At 36.1% G+C, this 22571-nt stretch overlaps 1 protein-coding gene across 4 annotated transcripts in view; it reads left to right on the top strand.

Annotated features, from left to right (window-relative positions):
- KIFAP3 (kinesin associated protein 3) overlaps window positions 1-22571 on the top strand; it is a 181291-nt gene that overhangs the window by 71561 nt on the left and 87159 nt on the right. For all 4 annotated transcript variants that reach the window (XM_059145292.1, XM_059145293.1, XM_059145294.1 and 1 more), the window contains 2 exons: window positions 1303-1481; window positions 10668-10830. In XM_059145292.1, the coding sequence (XP_059001275.1) occupies window positions 1303-1481; window positions 10668-10830 (342 nt within the window). The remainder of the gene's footprint in view (window positions 1-1302; window positions 1482-10667; window positions 10831-22571) is intronic.

The following is a 22571-nucleotide window of genomic DNA, read 5'->3' as shown; positions in this document are numbered from 1 at the left end:
TATCTAGGTAGGGCAAGTTATTTACCTTCTCTGAATCTGAGGTTGCTCATCTAAAAAATTAATAGTCAATATTTTCCCATTTAAATTTTCTTAAAGATAAAATGGTATACTGTTTATATATCAATTAGTACAGTGCCTGACTTTATTAGTATGTTTATATATCAATTAGTACAGTAGCCCTAATTAGTATGAATTATGCTTACAGCTCAAATATTTGTTAAGTAATTAAATATTTACAACTATTGCATATATTTCTTATTTTCGTAAAGATATAGAGATGGCTTATAAGAATATGTAAAATGCTAAAATAATGAGTAAACCAAAGCCATAGGTTTGTGTTGATCATAATAGCCTACAGATTCTGACAGAAACCTTTCAGGTCTTCACTCTGAAACTTCCTGTCAGTCAAGGCAAATGGAAAACATGATATGCTACAAATTCTCACTGTCAAAAGGGAAGAATCATATGGGTTTCTTATGAGAACAGAAGCATTTTTATTATAGGTATCTAAAAGAAATTTTTCTTAGAGTTAGTAGACAGTGCCTTCACTTTGTCTAGTATAATGTTGTGTTACTGAATTCCATATGGCGTTTTCTGTTGTAACTATCAGAAAATCAGTTGGAATATGTAAAATAGATTTTAGTGTCCTCATACCTAGTTCTAGCTATACTATACATTTTGGATTATAGTTCTTTTGTTGTTGTTAGTTAACATACAGTGTTAGTTTTAGGAGTGCAATATAGTGATTTAACAATTCCATACAATACCTAGTGCTCATCTCTGCAAGTGCACTACTTTATCCCCATCACCCATTTAACCTATCACCCATCCACCTCCCCTCTGATTGCTGTTAGTTTGGTCTTAGATTATAGTTCTTTTTAACATAGCAGCTCCTAGTTACTGAAGTTTTACCCTGTTTTCTACATGTATAAAATTATTTTTCCCTGTCTCCCTGTTTTATTATTCATTAACATATACTTTTAATGCCATTTGCTTACTATTAAGCTCTAAACTCTAAGAGGGTAAGAATCATTATCTTAATTTGGTTTGTGTCCTCAGCATCATAAGTAATATATATATATATATATATATATATATATATATAGTTTTATTTTATATAACATATATATTTCTCAGTAATAACAAATGTTTCCTAATGAGACAATTAATAATAAATTAAAATTTTCAAAATAATGTTATTTTCTTAGAACTGCATCTGTTACTGTGCTTAGTAGAAATGATTTATTAAATTGTTGATTCAATATGCCAGTCATTTAACTCTCATCCATTTTACTCTTCCAGTTGCTCTTTATTTGCTTCTGAATCTTGCTGAAGACACACGTACAGAACTGAAGATGAGGAACAAGAACATAGTTCACATGCTGGTGAAGGCTCTTGATCGGGACAATTTTGAGCTGCTTATTCTAGTCGTGTCATTCTTGAAGAAACTCAGCATTTTCATGGAGAATAAAAATGATATGGTAACTTACATTTTCAAGTTAGAATGTTTTGATAAAAATAAACACATTATCCCCCTACTGAGATAATTCTGAATGAAAATTTTACAGAAGCAGTAACTCACTTAAATGGCTTCATTAGGAACTATATTCCTTAATTAGTTCGTATCCCACTTCATTGAAACTACCTGCATAAAATTTTTTTCCTAATGTATTGCATAGGATGAATCTTTCCATATTAAAAATAATATGTAAAAAGTAATTTAAATTTAAGATACTGCTTCAGAATCATTTGGCTTATTATTTTCCCTTATATTATTTTTTCTTCTACATTTCCTTTATTAGTGTGTGGAATTACAGTCTAGACCAGTCTCTCCTTTTTGACCTATCATTCCATTGGTAGCCACAACCTATTGATTCTCCTTCTTAAGTATCTCATGAATTTATACCTTCTTTCTATTCTCAGTGCAGTTGTATTAGTTCATGCCCTCTTTCTTTATACCCTCTTAATTTTCTTGTTTGAATTATTATGGTAGGTTCCTATATGCTATCTTATATTGTGTTGATACAATGGTTTTTAAGAAATACAAGTTGAGTATATAGTATTTTTCCTTCTGAAAAATATACACAATTCAGAAATAATGTAAAGATAGAATAAAAGTTACCTGCTTTTTTTATGACATTAAAGTCTAATGTAACTGTTACACTAAATAGTTCATATATTAGTCATAACTCGATTTCAGATATTTAAGTTGTTTGTAATTACAGCTATCATAAATAATACCTGAGTGAACACATTTGTATTTGCATCATTGTCTGTATTTCTTTTCTTAAGATTTTATTTATTTATTTATTTATTTGAGAGAGCGAGAGAGCGCGTGTGTGTACATCAGCAGAGGGAGGGACAGAGGGAGAGGGAGAAGCAGACACCCCCCACCCCAGCTGAGCAGGCAGTCTATCCCAGGACCCTGAGATCATAGCCTAAGGCAGACACTTAACCTACTGAGACACCCAGCCACCCCTTGGTGTCTATATTTCTGATTAATTTTTTAGATTCCTAGAAATAGAACTGTTAGATCATTGACCTTTACATTTTAGAAGTATATTCTAATACAGGTCATTATATGACTGTGTATTACTGGTATAAGCGGATTCTCCTTCAGAGAGTCTAAACATAGAGTATTTCTGCCTGCTCTGTTTTCTTCTTTTGAAGTTAAATGAACTAGGAAGTACCTTACGCTCATTGTATGACACAGCATGCTTTTTGAAAAATCTGAGACTCATTTGTCAGATTTAATAAGTGCCTTGAATTCTGATACTTGAAATAAATGAAAAATAAAATAAATATTTTATTTTAACCACAGATATTTACTATCTGTAATTTTCATTACTAGTATATAACTTCAGGTATTCCTGATACTGTTTTAAGATTGAATTTATTTAGAATAATAACATATTTTTTGTTTTCATTGATCTTAAGAATATGAGATGGTGATATACACACACACACACACACACTCTTGAGTAGAGTGAAGCTAAATAATTACTTCCAATTGCTATAAGTTGAAGTGTGTTTTCTTCCATTTACATGTTTAGATTAAGTTCACTTTAGTAGGTTTGCAAAATTCAGATTGATTTGCCATCAGCATGTGCCTACTATGTTTTCTTGAATTTGTATTTAGGAAATAAACTTGTTCATTCTATCAGAAATGATCTCAAAATTATTATTAAAAATCATTTTCTGGTAAGACCTTAGGTTTGAAAGATACCATATAACTTGTCTCATCAAATCTAACTTTTTATTGAGAAGGAAAAACAGAGGTTCAAGAAAGGTCATTCATCCAAGGTCATAAAAATGATGTAATTAGCCAGATTTTTACTATAGATGGTATGCATTTCATCTTTTATTGGAGAGGAAATGCATTTTATTTAAAGGCATTGTATAAAATCAGAATCTTCAGAGCTTGGGGCACGTGGGTGACTCAGTGGGTTAAGCCTCTGCCTTTGGCTCAGGTGGTGGTCTCTGGGTTCTGGGATCGAGCCCCACATCGCACTCTCTGCTCAGTGGGGAGCCTGCTTCTCCCTCTCTCTCTGCCTGCCTCTCTGTCTACTTGTGATCTCTCTCTCTGTCAAATAAATAAATAAAATCTTAACAAAAAAAAATCTTCAGAGCTTGACTAGACCTTACATACATGTCTAGATTTAGCTAATTTTGCAGATGAAGTAGGAGAAAATCAGAGGTTAAGTAATTTGCTCAAAGAAATGTCTGCAGGTATTTGGCTTCCTATTCTTTCTCTGCTCCCAGAGGAGGGAAAAAATGTCTTTATGTTAAACACACACACACACACACACACACACACACACACAAAACACACACACATTTTTAGCAAGATTAGTAGTAAGCAACTTTTAGATGTTGGCTTCCAGAAACACTGAAAAAGAATTATTTAAGGGCTGAAATAAATTTGCTAATAGATTGTTGATAAACTTTATAGAAAATACTGAATAAAAGTACTAATTAACTACAAATTCCATTTTATAGACATAGAATTGAAAGGGCATTGCATGTTGAGACAATTACTAAATTTAGTTTTTGGGACTGAGCTTTCAGAAACAGATGATTAGAAGGCTATGTCTAGTGTTTAACCATCTGATTGGACTACAGGATACATATTTCACATTCCATCTACTGCAATGGAAATACAAATTAATTTTTTAAAAACTTTCCAGTTACTTTATTAAGTTTGCTATAACAACCAGTGCATACTGTTGCTATTTTAAAAGAAAAATAATAACTTGATTTAATTAATAACAGATGAGGCCTGTGTTGGTTTTATTTAAAAGGGGTGGAGAGAAGAAATGGTTGCTATATTTGTGAGGCTGTGTTATTTGTCCAAACAAAGTGTTCATTTTACTGTTGATGTTGAACTGACACTGACCTTGTGTTTTAAAGTTAATATGTGTATATTTTTAAAGATTTTATTTATTTATTTGACATAGAGAGAGAGATCACAAGTAGGCATAGAGGCAGGCAGAGAGAGAGAGAGGGACCAGGCTCCGCACTGAGTAGAGAGCCTGATGTGGGGCTCGATTCCAGGACCATGAGGTCTTGACCTGAGCCAAAGGCAGAGGCTTAACCCACTGAGCCACCCAGGTGCCCCTAGAGTTATTATATTTTAAAGAAAATTTAGTTCACTTTAAAAAAGTCAATTGATGATTTAAATTATGTTTGCATATTTACTAAATAAATACAATATAACAAAAAGAGTAAGTCCTATTAGAATATGATTTTAAGGGGAACAAGAGAAAAGATACATATTCCTTAGATTGCTTATTTTTCCTGCATCAGGCAGGGAGTCTTTTTCTCCCTCTGACCCTCCACTTCTGCTCTCGCTCTCTCTTTCTCTCTCTCTCATATAAATAAAATCTTGGGATGCCTGGGTGGCTCAGTGGGTTAAGCCACTGTCTTCGGCTCAGGTCATGATCCCAGGGTCCTGGGATCGAGCCCCAAATCAGGCTCTCTGCTCAGCAGGGAGCCTGCTTCCTCCTCTCTCTCTGCCTGCCTCTCTGCCTACTTGTCATCTCTCTCTGTCAAATAAATAAATAAAATCTTAAAAAATAAATAAATAAATAGATAGATAAATAAATAAATAAAATCTTAAAAAAAAAAAAAAAAACAAGCAAACCAGAATTCAAAGGACTAAAGTGATTATTTCTCACTTCATTACTGATATTGGTAATTGTTCCTCTCTCTCTCTTTTTCTCTTTTTGGTTGGTCATTATTGATTTTTTGGAATATATTTTCAGAATTCTAAGTTGACATACTTTATAAATATCACTCCATTATTTTCTGACTTTTACAGTTTTTGACAAGAAGTGTAATGTAATTCTTATATTTGTCTTCTGTATGTAATGAGTGTTTTATTTTCTACCTGCCTCCAAGATTTCATCTTTGCTTTTCAGCAATTTGAACATATGTCTCTCTAGGCATAAGTGTATATTTGTGTGTGTTGTATTCTACTTGGGGTTCTTTGAACTTATATCCATGGTTTGATTCTTTCATTATTTTTGTAAAATCCTTAGCCATTATCTCTTCAAGTATTGCTTCTGTGCCATTCTGCCCCTCTTCTACTGGATTTTGCTTATGCATGTTAATCCATTTGATATTGTCTCATGGCTCTGCGATACTATATTACTGTTTTATTCCTTTCATCTTCACTCTCTCTCTCTCTCTCTCTTTTTATTTTTTCTTTTTTTGGTTCAATTTGGAAAATTTCAGTTGACCGACTTCTAGGCTTACTTACTCTGTCATTATCTATATCGGATCTGCTAATGAGCCCACGAAGGTTTTCTTTATCTCTGTATTGTGTGTGTTTGTGTGTGTGTGTATTTAACATTTCCTTTTTTTTATTGTTTTGTTAGTCACAATACAGTACACCATTAGTTTTTGATGTAGTGTTCCAAGATGCATTGTTTACGTGTAATACCTAGTGCTCCATGCAATATGTGCCCTCCTTAATACCCATCACTGGGCTCACCCATTGCCCCACCCCACCCCCTCTAAAATCCTCAGTTTTTTCAGATTCCACAGTCTCTCATGGTTCATCTCCCACTCCAATCCTCCCCTTCACTTTTCCCTTCCTTCTAATGTCCTCCATGTTATTCCTAATATATTTAACATTTCCGTTTAATTTTAGTATATTTCTCTCTGCAAATTCTCTGTTCATTTATGTTATCCATTTTTTCCAGTAGAGCCTTAAGCATATTAATCATTTAAATTATTACTAAATAATTCCTTGATGTTGTTTTAAATCCTCTGATTATTATACAGGTCATATCTAAGTCTGTTATGTTAACTGCCTGCAGTGGGGTGTTTTCTTGCTCTTCATGTATCATAATGTCTGATTGAAAGCTACATACCACATTAGCTGAGTTGAGATTGAGAAGATTGAGATAAACACTATTTATGTCTGGAAATGGGCAAACCTTTTTTCCTAGGCCTTTTATGTGGGAGGTTAAGTCATTTTTTTTTTTTTTTTTTTGAGGTTAAGTCATTCTTGTTGGGAGTTGAGCTGTATTTGGTTACCCTCCCTGCATTATGAGCTCACACTCATGTACATGACTTTGTCTTTCCAGTGCAGAGGGTTTCGCAGTGTTCATGTTCCACCCTCCACTTAAGACTTTCCCGATATATCTGTGCTTCAAAGAGGACCTCTCACTTCATGTTAACCCTTTCCCAACAATGTGCTGCTATTCCTTGTTACTCAGCTTTTGCTAATTTGGTACCAAGGTCAGTTGTTGTTCTAATTTAGCTTTAGGTCAGTCTTACCCTGGTCTTGTGTCCATAGTTACAGTTGCTAGCCCCAGCAGTGGGGCTGCCTAAGTCCTCAGTCAACACCACTCCTCTGGAGGTTTCTTCTGTTTCTTTTCCCCAGCTGCAGGGAGGCTTCACCTGTGTTTTGGATGTGGCAGTGTTTAAGCTTCTTTTAAGTCTTCTGTTTTTTAGGGGAAATAGGAGAAAAAGATGTGGACAGGGTTTTATGCCTTTTCCCTGGTGGCAGAAGTTCCCCTCCACCAGGCCCACTCTACTGAGGGGGAAGTTTTCTTCCATATCCTGTCCTATCCCCAGTATTTCTTGTGAAAAGACCTTGCCAAGTGGTTGCACACTCTCAGCATCGGCAGCTTCCCAGTACTGTAGTCAGGCTGCTTCACACCTGACCGTTAACAGTTTGTTTAAAATTTTTCATGCAGTTGACTTTCCCAGTTCTGTGGCAACTCTGTTTTTCTCCAGGGCTCGGCTCTGAATAAACCAGGCTCATGACTCTTATCTCCTTGAGGGTGCCTATTTCCTTATATATCAGGCCAGTTGGTTTCCTGGCAACCTTAGCTCTCTGGTAGTTATTTTTTAAGTTATAATTTTATATGTGGAATTTTCTTGCAGTTAGGTTGGGACCCACATCCTGTCCAGATTTTTACATTTTAAGAGTAGCTTTGAGGTTCTGCCTACTTTTCTTTTTCTTTTTCAGAAAAAAAGAAAAAGTATTTTTTAATTCACCTTTTATCTCCCACCCTGTCCAGCATAGGGTTAGACACACAGTTCTGCCTGTTTTTCTTAATCACTAATGCCTCCACTTGACTACTTCCATAGCATGTTAATTTATCTCACTATTTCTGTTCTGGCCTCCTTCCAATATGTTCTCCACTTTGTAGTCAGAAGGATAATTTTTGAAGAGTTCCTTGAATGCTTAATTTTCCAGGTCATCTTTGCACATGCTGGTTTTTTTCCATCTAGACCACTCTTTCCTCTACCTTTTCAATTAACATTAAATACCTTCTGTTCATCCAGGAGGTTTTTTTCCTCAGAGCTAGAAAAGATGTTATTCATAGTAAACAGTGAAGCTAGTGATAGAATTAGAGTTTTGTATAAATTTGATAAATTTTTGTCCTTGGCCCTGTGGAAATTTTAGGAAGTTAACAAATGAATGATTGCCCCCGTGTACTTAGGAGCTTAAACTAGGAGAAAGGGAGAACCAAAATTAGAGAGTCTTTGGAGATGGATTTGTACTTTTTAATGAAGAACTCTGGATGTGATTATAGTATGACTGTGGAGATAGAGGTTTGAAGGAAGAATCATTGTTCTTTGTCAATTCAGTCTTTAAAAAAAAAAAATCAGTGTTCACTCCTTAGCATAGAATGAGAGGAGAAAGGAACATTGAGGACTCAACTAGTAATGTGATTTTTATGAGGTCAGTGAAAGATTGCAATTAAGATATGGCAAGGGTGGGGATGCCTGGGTGTCACATTCAGTTAAATGCCCAACTCTTGGTTTCAGCTCAGGTCATAATCTCAGGGTCGTGAGATCGAACCCTGGGTCAGGCTCTGCACTCAGCATAGAGTCTATCTCCTTTTCCTTCAGCCCCTCCTGCTTGTGCGCGTACTCTCTCTCTCTCTCTCTAAAATAAGTAATAAAAAAAAAAAAATCTTAAAAAAATATATATGTCAAGGGTGGTATAAATAAATGCTTTAGACCTCCAATGCAAGAAAAGGTAGAGCAAGATTATTTATAAGTCTTTTGGTAATGATCAAAGAAACATATATAGGTGTTAAGAATTTCTCTCCTTTCTAGCCATTCCTTTGTAACAAAGATGTGAGATATTTTTATAAACAACTTATTCGGACTGCTACCTTAAGAAATATGAATACAGGCTTAGATTACCAAATAAGTTTTGTCCTCTGTGTTTTCACTCTAAAGCAAGCTCTGTTGAAATAATTTTATAATCATCTAGAGTAGGGAGTCAACAAACTTCTTCTGTAAATGGCCATAACTACTGTTTTCTACTAGCATGTTAGCAGCTATAGGGTATAAACAAATGAATAGGACTGTCCTCCAATGAAACTTTATTTATGGAAACTGAAATTTGAATTTCAGTTTTTCATGTGTCATGACATATTATTCATTTGATTTATTTTTCAGCCATTTAAAAGTGTAGAAGTCAAAACCATTTTTAGCTCTTAGGTTGTGTGAAAACAGATGGTGGGCCAGATCAGACCCACTAGGCTTAGTTTGTTGACTCCTGTCATAGAATTTAAACTGTTACTTATAGGCCAGCTTCTCTCCTGAGTTCTGTAAGATTTTCAAATATCCATTGAATATCAGGTCAGATTAAATATGACAGAAATAATTTTTTGTCCTGTTTGTCTGACACCTTTTCAATTTATAGACCTTAGTTAATGAACTAATATCCACCATATTGACAAGCAAAGAAGGACTTGGGACAGATCTCCTGAGACCTTCTCCTGAAGCTGACTCTTGACTGGCATCTGGGAACTTGGATTTTAGGAGTGTTCCCACTATTCCCTAATGGATAAGGGTAGTTTACTATGCCTGAACAGTTTGCACAAGCAATGTAGTTACTGCTGAACACCTACTGGCTTGCTGGGTGTGGAATTTTAGTTTGTGCTGGCAGAGGATTCCTATGTGACCAGCCCCCAGTAGAGACTGTGGGCACTGAGTCTCAGCCTCAGCTCAGTGCTGAAGCCATTCTGTGTGACCATGGGGAGAGGATTCTAGGAGGCTTCACCTCTGGACTTTGCCTCCATGTGCCTTTTCCCTTTTCTGATTTTGTTTTGCATCCTTTCAGTATAATCGCAGTTATGAAGATGACTATATGCTGAGTCCTAGCAAATTACCAAACCCGGGGTAGTCTTGGGCACCCCCAACACATTGACCAAGCCAGAAACCTGAAAGTCATCTTCAGCACTTTCTCTTCACTTCTCACTCAGATGCTCTGGCCATATTTCCTTGGATTATTTCCTCTTCAGCCTTTCTGTCCTTTCTTAATTACATAGACCTGTCTAATGCAAGATATTCTTAAGTACCTACTTTAGATCTCTGCCTGTTTCAGTCTATCTGTAAATAGTGCCCCCTTATTAATTTGTGTCTGTTCTTCTCATGCATGTATTTATGTATGTCCGTATGTATTGATACATTTATCTTTATGCCACCAGTTTGACCACATCACCCTCTGGACTTAAAATCACTCAGGCATTCTTTGAAGAGCATTAAAAGCTTTTTGTGATTTGTCCAATATCAGTTTAATACACTCCTGTCACTCCCCAACTTATACTTTATACTACGTCCATACCAAAGACTTGTCGTGCCCCAGTACTTTTAGGCCTAAGTGCCTATGCACTGGCTTTTTCTTTGATTGTCCTTGCCTTTCTTAACCAGGGATCAAGTTATTACACATTTTAAAAAACTTCCTAATTTGAAATCTTTTCTGTACTCCTCTAAGTAGTTTAGTAGGTTCTTCCATGTTGCTTCCAGAGGACTTCATGGGTTCCATTTTTATTACATTTATTATTGCTCTCTTTCTCTGCTCTTTGTAGATTGTGGAACCTCGTTTGAGTTAGCACAGGGCCTGGCCCTTAATAGGTGGCATTCAGTAATGTGTTTTCAAGAACCCAATGTAATATTTCTTCCAGTTGACACTGTTAAGTTGAGGAAGGAAGGGATGATGTGGAAAAATGTATTTTTCTTCTCAAAAGTTTGATTTTAGAAAAGTTTGTAGATTGAAATGAGAGTAAATAGATTAACACAGAATTATAAAATACAGATGATGGTAGAAAAATAATAAAAAAATTATTATCTGCAATCTTTTTGTCTTATTGTACAGCAGAACCTCACCGCATTTGTATTATATTACATAGGTGGAAATGGATATTGTTGAAAAACTGGTAAAAATGATACCTTGTGAACACGAAGATCTGCTGAATATCACCCTCCGGCTTTTACTGAACTTATCCTTTGACACAGGACTGAGGAATAAGATGGTACAAGTTGGGCTGCTTCCCAAACTCACTGCACTCCTAGGTATGCCTTTTAAAGATTAATGATAGTGTTGCTTCAAATCTCCAATACCGTTGGAAAACTGAGCTCTGTGTTGAAGTCTACTGAGCAGAGATCATTCAGTTTGTGTTCTTTGATTGCGAACTTAGTACTAAAAATAAGCTGAATGAATGAAAAGTGACGTGTGCTACGATTTCTGGTGCCATGGAATGAAATGTAATAGAAACTTTTTTCACTCTGACTTCATTTATGCATGTGAAAGTGAAACTAAACTGAAAATATAAAAGTACCAAGGAAGCAAGAAGGAAAAATTATTTTCTCTTCAACAATTTTTTTAAAAAGTGGGTATCATTTAAGTTCTTATATTCTACCATACTTTTGAACACACATATTGCCACAGCCTTTTTGTTATTAAGTACAAAAGGGCAATTTTTGGTAGCCTGAGTTAAAAATATTGTACTGGCAGATTCAGTTAATAATACAGTATTTTCTTTTAGCTGTTTGTGAGATATTTATATGGTATGGATGGATTCAAGAATTAACTTTTGTGCTCATCCTTAATGCTTCTCGCAAGAGTATAAAGTCCTTTATGATCTGTTCATTGGTCTTTATAAAAAGGCACCTGCTACCCCCCAGCATATACTTTATACTGTGTTTATACTGAACATATATTACACTGTAAACAGTTCCCTAAACAAGTTCTTTTATGCCTATCCACCTGCTTTTTTGCTCTACATGGAATGCCATTTTTTAAAATCAGAAAACAAATTCTTACACATCTTTTTAAGACTCTGTTCCTTTGTTTCAGTACTGCAGTTTCATTCATTTTTTTTTTTTTTTTGGTAGCTTTTGCCATGTTTTCAAATTTTTTTAGCAGTTACCAATATAATAGTGGAATAGTAGGAAATGACTTAACATTAAGTTTAATCTTGCTACACTTGGGTGGCTCAGTCATTTAAGTGCCTGCCTTTGGCTCAGGTCACTATTTCTGGGTCCTGGGATTGCACCCTGAGTTGGTCTTTCTATTCAGCAGGAAGTCTGCTTGTCCCTCTCCCTGTTTCTACCCCTCTCCACTTGTGCCCTCTCTCTCTCAAATAAATAAATAAAATCTTTTAAAAAAATTGTTTATTCTTAGCTATCTAATACCTATGAACATGATCTGTCATTGATATCATCAGTATGCTCTTTATAATATTAGCAGTAATGTTTATTGAATGTTTACTATGTCAGTCGTTTTGTTGTGTACTTTTATTTATGTTACCTCATGGAATCACTATCTGATATCTTTACTCAGGCAAGGCTCACATTCAGACTCAGTTGTATCTGCTGCCAAAATTGGATTTATTAACTACTATAATAAACGACACCGGATAGTTATATTAAGGAGACCATGATTAAGTAGAGTAGGCAGAGCTATAATTTAAATATCTAATTCTCCAACTCCCGTTAAAATAGAGGAATACTTAAGGAAACTTATTTCTTACTCCTTTTCTCAGAATAGGAAAAACTTTCATCAGTCAATCCAAGAACATTTGTACGTTGTAGAAGAAACTGTTGAGCACTTTCAAAAATTGGTTCCATAAATGGAACCAAAGCAATGCATTTAACAAGGAAACAGAAAACTTTAAAGGCAGAACTGATGGGGCTTTGAATTGAGTTCATGTGAATCCTTTTTAATAAATCTGGCAGAATTGTGATCAATTGTGTATCAAGGTCAGATTCTCAGTGTATGCAGATGAATAAGTCATACTTCTTATCTCATAGGACTTCATAAACCATCTGGTTTATTCAGTATCGAATGACCTACTTTTATAAAACAAATTATTTAAAAGAGATTTGGGGGAAATTACTTATAAGATACCCAGTCCATATTTTGTTAACAGATAGTAAGTTTTATGACATAAAATATAATATTTAATACACCAACTTGCATTCCCACCAATGGTGTAAGAGGGTTCCCCTTTCTCCAAATACTCTCCAACAGTTGTTGTTTCCTGCCCTGTTAATCTTTGCCATTCTAACTGGTGTAAGGTGGTATCTCAATGTTTTGATTTGAATTTCCCTGATGCCTACTGATGATGAATATTTTTTCATGTGTCTGTCAGCCATTCGTATGTCTTCACTGGGAAAGTGTCTGTTAAGTCTTCTGCCCATTTTTTGACTTGATTGTTTTTTGGGTTTTGAGTTTGAAAAGTTCTTTATAGATCTTGAATAGCCCTTTGTCTGTAGTGTCATTTGCGAATATCTTCTCCCATTCCGTGGGTTGTCCCTTTCTTTTGTTGACTGTTTCCTTTGCTGTGTAGAAGCTTTTGATCTTGATAAAATCCCAAAAGTTTATTTTTGCTTTTGTTTCCTTTGCCTTTGGAGACATGTCTTGAAAGAAGTAGCTGTGGCTGATGTCAAACAGGTTACTGCCTATGTTCTTCTCTAGGATTTTGGTGGATTCCTGTCTCACGTTGAGGTTTTTAATCCATTTTGAGTTTATCTTTGTGTATGCTGTAAGAGAATGGTCGAGTTTCATTCTTCTACACATAGCTGTCCAATTTTCCCAGCACCATTTATTGAAGAGACTGTCTTTTTTCCACTGGATATTTTTTTCCTGCTTTGTTGAAGATTATTTGACCATAGAGTTGAGGGTCCATATCTGGGCTCTCTACTCTGTTCCACTGGTCTATGTATCTGTTTTTGTGCCATTAGCATGCTGTCTTGGTGATCACAGCTTTGTAATATAGCTTGAAATCAGGCAACGTGATGCCCCCAGTTTGATTTTGAGTAATTATTAAAAGCAAAGAGAAGTTGGTTATAACTCAGCCTTTTTGCCGTATGAGGAACCAATATCGTTTATTAACTCATGACAATGTTGATCTATCTGGACATTAATAAGTAGGCTCTGATATCATTCTGTTTTGGGAAAGATTCAGTATGTCTCGTCTTTTTTTTCCCTTCTTCATTGCTCACAAGTCATTGAATTTAAACAATTTCTTTTTTTCTAATGTTCATATGTCTTTTGCTTAGGAACTTTCCTTGGTTCCACCTTTTTATTCCATGTGCATGTCATGGAAGCAATGGCGATCATACATAACAAACGAGAGGGTATCTTTTGATACTTTAGGATCAAGGAAAGGGAGAAAATGTGCATATTGAAGAAGAAATTCAAATATACTAGAGAACAGTGCCCTTAACTTCTATAAAATGCTTCAGTGTCTGTATTTTGAATATCCACAGGTTTACATTTATTTACTTATCTCACATTCTTTTAATTATTTTAAAGTCACTATTATTTCCTACTCTTTTTCATTTAAATTATGAGTTAAATCAGCTTCTGTAGGCCTTTTATAAGGTGGGCTTATAGGAAAAAAAAAATGTTCCAAAATCCAGGTAACTGATTTCAATATAAATCTTTAGAACTTAACCATTTTGTAAACTTTACAATTGTTTGTATTTATTATGACCCTAAAATAGCCCTTTATTCATCACTTCCCAGGAAAAACCTGTCAAATTTATTAGTGGAAGGTAAGGCTATGATTACTAATAAACCAACCTTAAGATCTCGGTGGCTTAAAACAGATTTACTTCTTGCTCCTATTATATATCCACAATGAGTGAGTAGAAAGTGTTGGCCCGGGGCACCTGGGTGGCTCAGTGGGTTAAGCTGCTGCCTTCGGCTCAGGTCATGATCTCAGGGTCCTGGGATCGAGTCTCGCATCCAGCTCTCTGCTCAGCCGGGAGCCTGCTTCCCTCTTTCTCTCTGCCTGCCTCTCCATCTACTTGTGATTTCTCTCTGTCAAATAAATACATAAAATCTTAAAAAAAAATAAAATAAAATAAAAAGAAAGTGTTGGCCCACGTTAGCATCAGTCAGAGACCAAAACTAACAGAACCTCGACGTGGCACCAGGAAAGGAGGAAATAGAAAATGGAGATTGGCAAACTTGTCTTGAAGGCTTTCATGCTGACGTGACAAATACAATTTTTGTTGATATTTCCATTGTTAACAGCAAGTCATATGGCCATACCAGACTTGAAGTAGGTGGCAAGTGCTTGGAAGGATTAGTACTGGAAAGCTGGTGAGCAGGCAACCTAACACTCCTGAAAGGTATTTTCCAGTTTTTCTGAATTTTTATTTATGTTTTTTTATTTTTTTTTTTTAAGATTTATTTATTTATTTGACAGACAGAGATCACAAGTAGGCAGAGAGGCAGAGAGAGAGAGAGGAGGAAGCAGGCTCCCTGCTGAGCAGAGAGCCCGATGTGGGGCTCGATCCCAGGACCCTGGGATCATGACCTGAGCCGAAAGCAGAGGCTTTAACCCACTGAGCCACCCAGGCGCCCCTTTATTTATGTTTTGTGATAATTTAAAAAAATTTTTTGTAAACATATAATGTATTATTAGCCCCAGGGGTACAAGTCTGTGAATTGCCACGTTTATATACTTCACAGCACTCACCATCGCACATGCCCTCCCCAGTGTCCATAACCCCACCACCCTCTCCCTACCCCACTCTCCCGGCAACCCTCAGTTTGTTTTGTGAGATGAAGAGTCTCTTAGGCTTTGTCTCCCTCCCCATCCCATCTTGTTTCATTTATTCTTTTCCTAACCCCAAACCCCCCACGTTGCATCTCCACTTCCTCATATCAGGGAGATCATATGATAGTTGTCTTTCTCCAATTAACTCATTTCACTTGAATTTTTATTTTTTTAAAGATTTTTATTTTTAAGTCATCTCTACACCCACCATGAGGTTTGAACTCAGAGCCCCGAGATCAAGAGTCATCACACACACACACACTACTGACTGAGCCAGCCAGGTGCCCTGAATTTCAGTCTAGCTGGGTTTCCAGGTTGACCAGAGTCTCTTGGAAATTATGTCCTGAGACATTATAGCAATTCTACCCTGTGTTGTGTACCTGGCAAGGGCTGTAGCACCAAGCACATTGATTAACAGCTGGCGTTCTGGAGCCGCGCTACCCGAATCGGAGTCCTGGCTTTGTCGGTGTTAGCTATGTGCTGCTGTGCAGCTTTTGTGACCTGTCAGCTTTCTCATCTCAGTATATAGAAAATAGTGCACAGTAGTAAGGAGGGATTGGGTGAGAGTACAGTGAGTGATAAGAAATTACAAATATGAGAAATTACATGGAATACAAACTGTAGCTATCCAGGAATGGGTCTTTTTGGTAGGTAAGTTTTCTTGGCTAATACCATTAAGGGCATTTAATCATTTTATATAAAGGTCTTTCAAATTGCTTACATCTTTCTTTTCATAAATATTTTCTTTTTTTTTAAATTTACTTTTTATTTATTTTCAGCAAAAACAGTATTCATTATTTTTGCACCACACCCAGTGCTCCATGCAATCCGTGCCCTCTATAATACCCAAATATTTTCTTAACTGTACTCTAATACCATAAACAATTTAAATTTGTATTGAGAAGTATTGTGTAGGTGAATACTGTGGGCTTTGGAGCCAGAGTACTTAGGTTCAAGTGCTTTTATGAGTATTAGTTGTGACTGTTTTTTAAATCATTGATTTGAGTTTGTAGTTTTGAAAATAATTTATTATACAAGAGTATAAATATTACTGTGCTCAATTATTTCCCTTTGCTAAATGGTTCCAAAATTCTATGTACTTTAAATTTTATATATAGGTTTTCTCTTTCCCCCCTCTTACTTTTAGTTGTCACTTCTCATTCCTTCTGTACCAGCTGCAGTTCTATAGCAGCAATTTTCCTCTCCTCTAATGATCTATTTCTAATCTCCCATGGTTTTGGAAACTGACAACTGAGCTTATTTGAACTGTATATTTTGTTAGAAATGAATTCCAAATGAATGCCCAAAGGGTTTTCTTCCCAGTTACATACTCCTCCTAGTAATGTTTATTGCATGGACTTTGGAACATTTCTTTTAACTGTGAAGAAACCTATTTTGCTTAATTGTTCTCTCTGCTGTATCCAAAGAAATTATACTTAGTGTGTAAGTGATTTCCTGATAAATGATTAATAACAGAATAGTCATTTTTACACTTGTTAATTTATATGTTACTTGTGTGGAAAATTAAATCATTAACTCCTAACACAGTAAACTAAACTTCTCAACTGACTAGTTCAGTGATATATATAATATTTCTGATCTTTTGCCACTACAATTATATAGAAGTTGTAGTAAAGAAGCATTATAGAGAGCATAGGTTTTAAAGGGATAGGATATAATTAGTATAGAGCAGTGACTTTCAAACATCTTTTATTGTAGTCTGTAATAATTTATAACTACAATCTAGTACTCACAAGTATAATATGGTATTCATGTATATATATATCCATGTGTGCATATTAATATACATATTTTATTATATGTTAGATTTTAACATACTAATTTTCTGAATGTTCACAAAGCAGTATTTACCATTTCTATGTGCAGTGAACTGTATTTTCTATTCTCTTCCATTTTTTATTCCACGTATGACTAACTCATTAATTTTATGTTCTTTGATTGATTTGACATTCATTTAGAAAACAGTGAACTATTCATCTGTTGATGGACATCTAGGTTCTTTCCATAGTTTGGCTATTGTGGACATTGCTGCTATAAACATTCGGGTGCACGTGCCCCTTTGGATCACTATGTTTGTATCTTTAGGGTAAATACCCAATAGTGCAATTGCAGCCATCAAAAGAAATGAAATCTTGCCATTTGCGACAACATGGATGGAACTAGAGCGTATCATGCTTAGCGAAATAAGTCAAGCAGAGAAAGACAACTATCATATGATCTCCCTGATATGAGGAAGTGGTGATGCAACATGGGGGCTTAAAAAAAAAAAAAAAAAAGAAAACAGTGAACTAAGAGAAAGTGATTACACTACTTTCTCATCAAATCTTCAAGAATATCAGTCATTGTCTCTGCTGGATTTTTTATGTGTTATACAGTAGATCATATAAATATTTCTAAGTTATTCTTGGCAAGTAGTAGTGTAAAGTGATTCCATGGAATTGGAATTTTTATAATGGAAAAAACCTTTTGTAAATCAAATATTTGAAGAATTTGGGGTACATTTTCTTCATTGTAGTCATAGAGAAGGAATTAAAGAGCATAGGGTAGAGTACGAGTGGTCAGCTTGGGTTTTGTTTTGTTTTTTTAGAAATTCAGTTTAATATATGTTCAAGTTGCTAACTGAGTTAAAGAATTGCCTATTTTATATATAGCAATTACTTATTTTTTTAAAAGATGCAAAAAATGTAAAACCACTTTTGTAGGGCTATACATGTGGTAGAACTTTTTGGAAATGATTTTTGAGGGATGCTGTTTCAACTGGAAGTGCTATCAGATTTTAAGTAGGTTTTCTTTACTATTATTTGGGGATTCCATAATTGAAAAATCTTTTCATTAATAAGAGATTATTTTAACTAGAGTACAATGAATCATGAGTCTTTCGGGTTCTAGTAAAGCTGCGCTATTTGAACATTTAATCCCCTTCTTGCCTTTCCTGAAACATTTAACTAGTACATTGCGACCCCTGCTGTTGCATGAATTGCCGAATAGCTGAAAAAAAATATGTACTTGAGGAAGATTGTGTGATTTGAATTATTATTAAAGGCAGAGGTGAAGTTTTGTTATAGTTCAGCTTTTTGCCATGTGAGGCTCTGAGTGAAAGGTAATGCAACAGAACCAAATATTATTTCAAAATTTTGTTATGTAAAGCATTTATTTAGGGATTTTGAATTTCACTTTTTCTTTGACATTAGGGACACATAAAGGGATTAATAAAGAAGTTTTGAAATCATTACTTAAAATTTTCTTTTTCCATTTACCCTGAAATTTCTTTGTATAGTCTTGATCTTTTCCTAGGCACTGAGAAGGAAGGCATTAGGTCCCAAAAGGTTTCAGAAATTTTATTTGTATCCATGAGAAATCTTGTATCTAAATATTTCTTTGTTTTGCTTTTCTTAAATACCACTGAAATTACTCAATTCTTACTTTATTTTTTATGTTTCTTTCATAAGACTTCATAAGAATCCTAAATTTAATTCTGCTTATTAGCTCAATGTCAATTATCTATTTATCCCCACACTTGACACATAATTTCCTATGCCTACTAACTTGATGTTACCATCTGGGAGACCTATCATAGCCAACGGTTTCAGCAAATGTGCTTATATGCAAATTAAATTGGACCTAAAAAGTTTGGTTTTATTTATCCAATTGTTAGTCAGGTTTTTTTTATGGTGTTGAATTAATCTTTAAGTGTTTAAAGGGTTTTTTTGCTCCTAAGAATCAAATCATTTAAAAAAAAAAAAATTTCCCTGACATGACTCCTTCAGCTATTTGGCCTTGATGTGTCTCAAGAGTGCTTCCTTATGTCAGAATATCCTGGGTTGGGAGATGGCAAGGAAATTCTTTGTCATAGTGTGTTCTTTGGTTTCCTGGAAAATGCACTGATAGTGTTTCAAAAATAACTTGAAAACTAAATTTTCTTAGCTTTTTGTCTGATGCACCAGGCAAATGTTCTTGCAGCCCTCAGTTGCTTTGGTGCGGATGTTTCATAAGCTAAGTTTTGTTTGATGTGCTTGGGAATGATGTTAGTTATAGAAGCAAGCATAAATTCACAACCAAAGTATTCTTGGAAGAGCTTGGATCATCATGACATAGTTTGTTCATAAAGCTTAAACATCACATAATGACAGAGACAGTGTATTACGGAAAGCATAATCAGTAGTTGAAAAAAAATAAAACCACCAAGTTTCACTGGTGAACTCTTTTGAACAATTTTGAGTTTATTTATTTTTTTAAAGATTTTATTTATGTATCTGACAGAGAGAGATCACAAGTAGGCAGAGAGAGGGGGGGAAGCAGGCGCCCCGCCGAGCAGAGAGCTCCCAATCCTGACCTGAGCTGAAGGTAGAGGGTTAACGACCAAACCACTCAGGCGCCCCTTGAGTTTATCTACCGTATTCTTTCTCCTGTGTGAATGATACTGATCTGTATTTTCAGTTGAGTGATGTTCTGAGTTTTCATGTCAGCTTTTCGATTTTTAACTTGATTTTCAGCGGAATTTAAACTCAAGGGAATAAACCTTATAACATTTGCAGGTCTCATCCTACATATATGAAATTTTGCATTGTTAAAACAAAAATGGAACAGGCACAGCCAGCATAATGATTAAACAGATTAGATAGCTATCTGTAAATTATAGGTAACCACCACTTTTCCCAATTTTTCCACTATTTTGTAAGTTTTCCTTGTTTATTAGGATACTGTAGGAATTCAATGATTAGAGCATCAGTTTTTAAACTTTTGGTGTCAGGACCCCTTTAACACCCTTAAAAATTATCAAGGAGCCCCAAGGAGCTTTTTTTTTCATGAGGGGTTATGTCTGTGGATATTTATTGTATTCATGATTAAAATCGATACAAAATTTAAATATTCATCTTCAAATAGCAAACCTGCTACATGTTAACATAAATATTTTATGAAAAACAGCAGTCACACTGCATCTTCTTTGTCTGGTCGTTCTCCCACTCTCCCAAGTGAGAATTTGATTCCTGTACCTTCACATAAATCGAACACCTCATCCTCCGCTCATGACCTTGTTGCTTCCTGTCTCACTGAGAAAGTAGAAGCAGTGCCAAGAACCTCCATGAGTTGCTATTACCACACTTAACCCTCCTGCCTCTGGTCTGTACTTTGCTTCCCTCCATGATTATGGATGAACTTGCTCCTGCTCTTGCCACAGGCCAGCCTTCCCGCTCCCGCCCATTCCCTGTCACTTTCTCAGGGTTCTCATTGCAGCAATTTTCCTCTCCTGCATTAATTTTCCTTCTCTAGAAGATCATTCCACTAACATACAAATACACTGTTATCTCTTCCATCTTAATAAAGATTCTTCCTGACTTTGACGTTTCTCTTTTACCTTCCAACTATTATCCCGCTTCTTTTCTTCACATTATTGCAGAATGCCCCAAGAATGAGGGTCATTTCCTGCCTCCCAGTTTCTCTCTTCCTTTGTGCATATGTTCATATCCTTTCTTCTCTGTTCTCTGCCCCATCTCTCTTTCCCCTCTCTTTTCTCTCCTGCCACGCCTCTCTCAGTTCCCCTCCTCCCCGCTCTACACTCTTCGTAATCTTTTCCAGTCAGACTGTCACACGCATGCCTCGTCACACTACTCTGGTCAAGTTCCAATGGCCTCTGCATTGCTAAACCCGGTGGTCGTGTCCGGCACACATCGTACTCAGTCTGTGAACAGCACTTGATACAGTTTCTCTCCTCATCTTTTCTCATTGATTTTCCGGGACACAATACTCTTCTGGTTTCCCTCCTAAGAATCCAGTCCTTCCCAGTCTCCTTTTCTGTTCCCGCCTCTTCCCTCCAGTCTCTAAGCCTCAGACTGTCTCCAAGGGCTTACTTAGTCCTTAGAATTTTTCTGTCTGTACTAACTCTCTTGGTGACTGCATCCGTTCTTTTTAAATACTCCTGTTTAACTATTGGAGTCATCTGCCTAAACTGATGACTCTGGAACACAAAGAGAAAGACAGTCCAGCCTTTTCTCTGATTTCCTTACTCCCAACATTACCACTTGGATGCCTAATTAGCGTCTGAGATGTGATATGTTCAAAATCAAGCTTCTGATACACACCAGCCCCAGTCATCATGCTTTCACAGTCTTTTCTCTCTATATAAATGGCAACTTTCTCCTTCTAATTAACTGACCCAGCCTGGGGAAGTTCTCCTCGATTTCTGTTTTTCCCTCCTTCCCTGCATCCGGTCTGTTTGTGCAGTCAGCAGTCTTCAGAATGTAGCTGCTGGGACACCTGGGTGGCTCAGTGGGTTAAGCCACTGCCTTCAGCTCAGGTCATGATCTCAGGGTGTGGGGAGCGAGTCCCGCATCAGGCTCCTTGCTCGGCGGGGAGCCTGCTTCTCTCTCTGCCTCTGCCTGCAGCTCTGCCTGCTTGTGCACACACTCTCTCTCTCTGTCTCTGACAAATAAATAAGTAAATAAAATCTTAAAAAAATTTTTTTGGGGGCGCCTGGGTGGCTCAGTGGGTTAAGCCGCTGCCTTCGGATCAGGTCATGATCTCAGGGTCCTGGGATCGAGTCCCGCATCGGGCTCTCTGCTCGGCAGGGAGCCTGCTTCCCTCTCTCTCTCTCTCTCTGCCTGCCTCTCCATCTACTTGTGATTTCTCTCTGTCAAATAAATAAATAAATCTTTAAAAAAAAAAATTTTTTTTTTGTATATATATATATATATATATGTATATATGGCTGCTACCACCCTGCTCCTTGACACCCTCTTCTCCTTCCTGGCTTAACACAGTGCCATCCTAACTGGTCTTTGCGCTTCTACCCTTGCCCCACATTCTCTTTTTAACACAGCACACAAGAGTGATTTCATTAAAATTTAAATTTAATTTAAAATTTATGCCATGAGTTGAATCATGGCATATTCCTCTGCTCAAAAATCTTTAATGACTTCCTATCTCAGAGGCAGAACCAAAGTCCTTACAATGGCCTACAAATGTCTCTCCTAGCTCCGTACTTCTGTAACTACATCTTCTAGTACTCTTTTTTTTTTTTTGTTCTTTCTGCTGAAAGCACATTGGCCTCCTTGCTAATCCTTGACCCCAGTAGTGACACTCCTACCCCAGGACCTTTGTACTGCCTTTCCTTCTGCCCAGCATGTCTTTTCTAGTTTTTTGCATGGTCCATTTCCTTATGAAAGGGCTTTGCTCTCAGGTTATCCTATGTAAGATTTCATCCTTCAGCTTCTGATGTAC

The sequence above is a fragment of the Mustela lutreola genome, chromosome 14 (assembly GCF_030435805.1).
Source record: "Mustela lutreola isolate mMusLut2 chromosome 14, mMusLut2.pri, whole genome shotgun sequence".
Taxonomy (NCBI): Eukaryota; Metazoa; Chordata; class Mammalia; order Carnivora; family Mustelidae; genus Mustela; species Mustela lutreola.
Note: the sequence above shows the minus strand (reverse complement) of the source record. Positions and strands in the feature narration are given on the sequence as shown.